Raw genomic sequence first — 7,220 nt, 5'->3', positions numbered from 1 at the left:
GTCCCACCATATATCTCTCAACTTCCTGAGCCCAGTACAAACACATCCCACCATATATCTCTCAACTTCCTGAGCCCAGTACAAACACATTTTTCGACTCAGAGACAACCATATATCTCAACTTTAGAAAAACACCACCTGGAGAGCCCCCGATAAGGTCACAGCCGTGTGGTTTTACTAAAAGCGCGGGAACCAATAAAAAAACTGCTAAATATATAACTTAAAATGTTAACCAATTGTAATGCTGTAACCAAAAGAATTCCCTTGTTCCTCTGTAACTTTACATATCTTATTTACATCGGGCTATAAAAAGCGAGCACACGCATCGTTCGGGGCCCTCTTGCAAGCTGTGAAGCGGAGGGACCAAGTTCGAACTTGCAGTAAAGATCCTTGCCGCTTGGCTTTGACTCTGGACTCTGGTGGTCTTCTTTGGGGAATAAACGGTCTGGGCATAACAGTATAAGCAAAATGTGATGCACGTTTTGGCACACAGTAAAATATTATTCATCCCCAAAATGGAAGGAATTCTCATGTATGCTATAGCATGGATGAACCCTGACTACATTATGCTAAGTGAAATAAGCCATTTACAAATGGCAAACACTGTATAATTTTATTTATATGTAGTATCTCGAGTGGGCAAACTCCTAGAAACGGAAAATAGAATGATAGTTACTAGGGGGGTGGGGTAGGAGAAATTGGGAGTTGTTTAATGGGTACACAGTTTCACTGTTGCAAGATGAAAAAGTTGTGGAAATTGGATTTACAACAATGTGAATATATTAAATACTGAAATGTATACTTAAAAATGGTTGAGGGTAAAATTTATGTTCATTTGTGATAAAATTAAATCAATTTAACAATAAAATATAAACAAATGAATCAATAAATCTGTCTACATATTAATTCATTGTGGAGCTACTTAAATATAAATTGTTATGAGACCCAAAGCCAGGTAAAATGGATTATATATACATATAAGTGTTATATACACATATCATTGTAAGTTTTGTATATACATATAATTGTAAGTTTTGCACTAACGTCACAACAATGTGTGAGCCAGGCTTACAGCACGTCTGTGTGTGATTCTAGATCTTCTATGCTCCATATCAGTGCTTTTGTTGTGGACCTTTTCTTTTGTGGTTTCCTCACTGTTGTTGGTTCTGTGTTTGGATTTTTTTTTTAAAGTGAAAATAACTTTTTATTAAGGTAATGATTATTCATGGTTATTTGGTAATTTCAAAGAACTGGAAAACTTCTCTTTTTAAAACTCAGAAAAAAATCCATTTCCATGTACAAGTATTTCCTATTCACTTCATGACAGAAACCTAGTGAAACTTTAATAAGACAATGGTTTTGCCTAGCACTTATCTTCTGAAACCTATTTAAACTAAGCATATATGTTTTGATTTGCAACACTTTGTAATTTGGATCACATCTCTGATATAGCAGAAATTTTTAATGCCTTCCCCAAACTCATTGCCCATTTACTTGAAAATTTGCCTTTTTTTCTGTTTAAGCCTCTGTACTCTTCCTATGGTGATGTAAATCATAACTCCATGCTGGATCACAGAGTGTGGGGTCGCTCAGTCCTATAAATGCCGTCATAATCAATCCCTGAGCTTAGAGATGGGAACATGAACTCATCTGGACCAGGAGGAGGTGCATGAAGATTATGGGAAAGAAGATTCTGTTGATGTTTTGTTTTTTTCCTTGCATCTTTGAAATAATTTATTGTTCACTTTTGCACACACGCATTGTGAGGACAGGACACGTGCAGCCTGGGGCCTGCTCCCTGCAGCAGCATTTCCAAGCCCCCAGAGTGGACCAAGGAGAGGACATGGGCACGTCTTTCCATCTTTTTTTTTTTTTTGAGACGGAGTCTTGCTCTGCCACCCAGGCTGGAGTTCAGTGACACGATCTTGGCTCACTGCAACCTCTGTCTCCCAGGTTCAAGCAATTCTCCTGCCTCAGTCTCCTGTCTCAGCCTCCCGAGTAGCTGGGATTACAGGTGCGTGCCACCATGCCCGGGTTCCAGGTGGACATGACTTTCTGTGGGACACTATTCAACATGGGAGATATGCATGTGTTTTTTAGAAAACAATGAGTTCTGCCTCTGCTATAAAGCTCCTTTTTTTTTCATTAGCGCTGATTATTATAAACTAGCATGGAGACTTGACAGAGCTCTAAGTAGTTCGGAATGGCCACAGCACGGGAAACAAATGGGGGAGTGGGAAGAAATAAAATTTGATAGGCAAATGATAGGCAGATGATAGAAGGGCATGTATCATGCTAAAAAAAAAGTGACAAGGAAGAACAATAAAAATTTAGAAATATTTATTAGGTGTCTATTCTGTGTCAATAACGTACAAAAACATTCTGGGGATAACGAGCTGAAAAAGGTATATGGCTTCATGTGTATCACAGTGCAACAAGAAACCAATTCCCGAGACAGAAACAATTGGTAAAGGAGCACATTGGGGTTTGTCAAGCTTGAAGTTGAAAAAATCAAGTAGAAAACAGGTCTAGCCAAGCTGAAATGTTCCTAGTGTAAACAAAATAATGGGATGAAAATCTGCTGATATCTCAATGGGAAAGCATGAAGAGATGACAGGAAATAAGATTCACAGCCTTGCAACACTGTAAAGTGCTACCAGTGTTAGGAATGTTCTTAGAAGAAAAACATTAGAAAATAAAAAGAAAAACATTAGAAAATAAAAAGAGAAAGGTCTTTGGAGTTACAACTTGGTGTTGAATAAAATTAAGGAGAGACGGAGGAAGAATATACCAACCTGAAGAGCAAAAGTTGAAAATACAGAACTTGGCCGGGCACGGTGGCTCAAGCCTGTAATCCCAGCACTTTGGGAGGCCAAGACGGGCGGATCATGAGGTCAGGAGATTGAGACCATCCTGGCTAACACGGTGAAACCCCGTCTCTACTAAAAAATACAAAAAACTAGCCGGGCGAGGTGGCAGGTGCCTGTAGTCCCAGCTGCTCGGGAGGCTGAGGCAGGAGAATGGCGTGAACCCGGGAGGCGGAGCTTGCAGTGAGCTGAAATCGCGCCACTTCAGTTCACCTGGGAAATCTGGAATTAACGGTCAAAGTAACCCTCCTCACTGAATCTTAATTTCAAAATACTCATGTCAAATACGAGCATTTCTGTTTATCTGCTTCATCATCGTCTTAAAATAGGGCCACATAAAGGCATTGCAACGATCATTTCAGCAGCATAAGACTACATTATGAATATTAGTCTGTACCTATTAACACTGCAACTGAACTTAAAATTTCATAGATGACACAATTTCTTTACTCAAAGTAAAGCATCTTTCAGGTTTAACTTATTTTTCGCTGTACATTTCTAGGCTGATATAGTAAATACATTTATCATCTATATATTTTTATATTTAACTAGATACTGAGGGAAGAGAGAGACCCTCTCACATTGTTTTATATTGTTTCATACTCAGAAAAGGAAAGAGAAGCGAAACTAAAGGCAGGTAGCCCAGTGCCTAGGAACCAGACCCTAAACCAGGCCTGGGCCTGCTTGACCCAAACCTGGTAGTTAAAATTCAACCCCTGACCTAGCAACTGATGTTATCTATAGATTCCAGACATTGTATGGAAAGACATTGTGAAACCTCCTGTTCTGTTCTGTTTCACTCTGACCGCTAGTGGTGCTCGCAGCCCCTGTCACGTACCCCCTGGCTTGCAGCCCCTGTCACATACCCGCTAGCTTGCTCAATCAATTACGACCCTCTCATGTGGACCCCCTTAGAGTTGTGAGTCCTTAAAAGGGACAGAAGTTGAGCACCTGACGAGCTCGAATTTTACGACGCTAGCCTGCCGATGCTCCCAGCTGATTAAAGCTACTCTCTTCACTATCTCCGTGTCTGAGGGGTTTTGTCCATGGCTTATCCTGCTACAGATACACCATTTAGCCATAACCAAATATTACTTTCATTTTCTATCAGGAAGATTGAAAAATATTTTATCTTTCTTAATACTTTTCTTCGTGCTTTCTCTTTCTCACATTGATGCATTCTTTTTTGTAAATGACTATATTCATCTCTCAACTCCTTGTTCTTCTCTTGTAGTGAAAGAATCTTCTTTTCACTCCCAGCTTAAAGATTTTTGGCAAAAGCGTGAAATTGGTCTTGGATAGTACTGTCTTTTCCTGACTGTTAGCTCTCTTGTGAGCATCATCAAGTTTCTGTCGAAGCAATGTATTCTCACTTTGTAGTTGAGACAATCTCTCCTCTACAGATTCCTGCTTGGCAATACATTTCTTCACTTTGCTTTGTTCAGTTTGGTACATTTGTTCAGTTTCTTTCTTCTCACAGTGTGTTTGACTGAGGTCTCTTTGCAAACGTTCCAAAATCAAACTCTTTCTTTCATCAGCATCTCTTGTGTTATGGAGCTGAATTTGTAGGCTGCTGATTTTACTTTCAGCATTAGAAAGTTTTTCAGAAAGAATCTCAGTCTTAGCTTGTAGGTCAGACATATCAACCTTTATTTTGTCCTGTAAATGAACCCACTCTTGTCTTGTTCTCTGGAAATCAAGTTTTAGGTCTCTTGATGTTTGACTTTGATCACAATCATGTAGAGCAGCAGCCAGTCTACAACGATATAATTCCATTTCTATTTCCAGTCTTTCTTGGTTCTGTTTCTTATTTTCCAGTTCAGAATTGAGTATTTTGTTCGCAGCTGTCAGATCGTTCAGCTGTCCACTGTACTGCAGTATTGTTTTTGTTAATTTTTCCTCATTTAGTTTTATAATTTTTTGAAGGTTATCAGTCTTTTCTTTCACAACCTCAATATCTTCAAAATATTTCTTTTCCTTTTGCTGGTTCTGATTATTTATTGTATCTATTTCCAGTCTCAGCAAGGCAATTTCTTCCTGCAACATGCAATTTTCATGCAAGAGATCCTTTTCTTTCTTATGCTCTCCAGAGCACAGCCGAACCATACCCACTGCACTGCCAGACACACTCCAGTCTGGTGAGCCCCATTCCACCACCCCTCCCAGATGACAAGGGGCCAGACTAAGTGGCCCCACCCCTGACTGGATCTCTAGAGTCCTCCAACCACTGGTGGGTTCCTTCCTGAGGACTTGAGCACATGGGGACCTGGACAGAGAGGCCCATTGTCCCCGAACACCCCAAGGCGGACACACACCTGCCCCGGCAGGACAAACAATGTCCACTTGTTGAGGGTGAAGGGCCCACGATGGGCTGTTCTGGGCATCTGGAGGCAGGTGGAGTCAGGGACCGGATGTCTCTTAGGATCGTTCAGAAACCAGGAAGATACTCAGTTTTCTGTAGGAAGCAAGACATCTGGTGACTGCTTCATTCTGCCCCAATTCTCACGCACTCTGGCCAGTGAAGCCGCTTCAGGAACAACACTAGCCAAGCAGTTTGGTTTGAGGAAAAGATGATCTATTGACTCCAGAGCAGCCTCTGTGCTCGTGGAGACCCCGTCTCAGGTGGAGGATGGCGGCCACCACAATTTCTAGCTGTCAATACAGGAGGGGACTTTGTTTTCCTGGGTCATCAAGAAAGAACAAGAGAACTCTGGGGCCATAGTCCTAGAGAACACCCGGGGGGACCGTCCCTGCCAGGAATACTTGGGGCAAAGGGAGGATAAGGCCTCTAGAGGATCAGATAGAGAGAATGGGACACTGTGGGAGGGTTCCAGTCCCCAAGCCCCTTTGACCAGGAGGGACGATCATCACCCTCCAGGCAGCCCTCCAAGGCTCCTTCATTTTCCACAACTGCCTGAGGGCAGAGGGATCTCCGCTCCACTCCCAGACGAAGGACCCCATGTGTCCAGTAGGTCCAGCAACCATCAGTGACCACACCTGAAGTCTGAGTTGGTGAGCCCTCCTCCTGTGGGGACCCAGCTTAGGGCCCAGACTTGGACCAAGAATCGCACCCTCCACCCCACCCACAGGGGCTCTGTCCCACTGGCTCTTCCAGGACCAGACCCTGCCGCATTGAAGTCCAGAACTCCAGGAAGATTTGGAATCTAGAGTAGGGAGGCCACAGCGGTCAAAGCTCAAGTCCAGCATAGCAAAGTGTAGGGTTGAGTGCACGGCCCGGGTCACATCTGGGTCTCTGGGCCAGTCACCGCCTCTCTGACTCTACACATCTCACCTGTGGAATGGCTACATTTGGGGATAGCACCCACCTCACAGAGTCACTGTGAGGACAAAGGAGAGGACGGTCCACTTAGTCAGTGCAGAACATGCACCTGGTGAGTGCTCAGGGATGACCCTCCTTGGCATCTGCCTAGAGGTCACTCACCTGAGTCTGCTGAGGCAGCTGTGTCTCTCACTTAGAAAAGTCGTTTATGCATAGAACCAGACACCTGTGTGTGTCTTGTGTCCAAGTGCTGCACAACACAGAGATGGGCAGGTGGGCGGATGGGCAGTCACTAAGCACCAGTGACATTGTGGGGTCATGGCACCCATCACAATGGGCCATTGCCCAGGTCAAGAGGGCCCAGAGTCAGCGTCCTCCAGCCCCCAAGGTGTCAAAATGTGTTTGTGCAGGTGAGCATGAACATTTATGTGGGTGAACATGTGTGTGCACAAGTAGCCTCTCTGGCCGGGGCTGGCTGTCCTACTTACATATGCACCCAAGTCCTCATCAAGTCCTCATCAGTGTCACCTTCCCTTGAGGCCTGTGGCCAGCATCAGAACATCCATGGGTCCTCCCCAACCTCAGGCCTCCCTACCCAGGGCTGTCCTGAAGATGGAGATTGGGGCTAGTGGATAGAGGGCACAGGGCAAGGCCCCTCATTAGGGGGAATTCAGCTAGACTAAAATGCTAGATGTGAGTGGCAGGGTCCGATTCCACACACCTTCTCACCTCCTCCTCCCAGTAGCCTTCCAAGGTGCCATGACTCATATCTGCTACGGATGGAGGCAGGGAGGCTCTAAGGACAAACCCCATGCCTGAGGTCACCCAGCAACGAGCTGGCCAGGCTTTCACTGACCATTTTCCCAGTGACCAGGCCTTCTGACTAGGTCCTCACTGATCAGGCCCCTGATGACCAGGCTCCAGCTGACCATGTCCCCACTGACCAGGTTTTCATTGACTAAGCCCCAGTGGTCAAACCTCTGCTGACCAGGCCCCGATGGCCAATTCCCCACTGACCATGTCCTCTCTGACCAGTCCCCAGTGACTAGGCCTTCCTGACCAGGTCCCCACTT

The 7,220-nt window shown here is 44.5% G+C and overlaps 1 protein-coding gene across 1 annotated transcript; it reads right to left on the bottom strand.

Moving 5' to 3' along the window:
• Positions 1-3,918: 3,918 nt before the first annotated feature.
• On the bottom strand, positions 3,919-5,323 carry LOC108512447 (putative coiled-coil domain-containing protein 144C). Its single transcript, XM_017847719.1, is given in 2 exon segments — positions 3,919-4,172; positions 4,175-5,323. Coding segments are annotated over 2 exon segments (1,053 nt in total). The 5' UTR covers positions 4,974-5,323.
• Positions 5,324-7,220: the final 1,897 nt, after the last annotated feature.

This window comes from Rhinopithecus bieti, unplaced genomic scaffold (assembly GCF_001698545.2).
Source record: "Rhinopithecus bieti isolate Rb0 unplaced genomic scaffold, ASM169854v2 scaffold_30837, whole genome shotgun sequence".
Classification (NCBI taxonomy): domain Eukaryota; kingdom Metazoa; phylum Chordata; class Mammalia; order Primates; family Cercopithecidae; genus Rhinopithecus; species Rhinopithecus bieti.
This window is presented reverse-complemented; position numbering and strand designations above follow the sequence as displayed.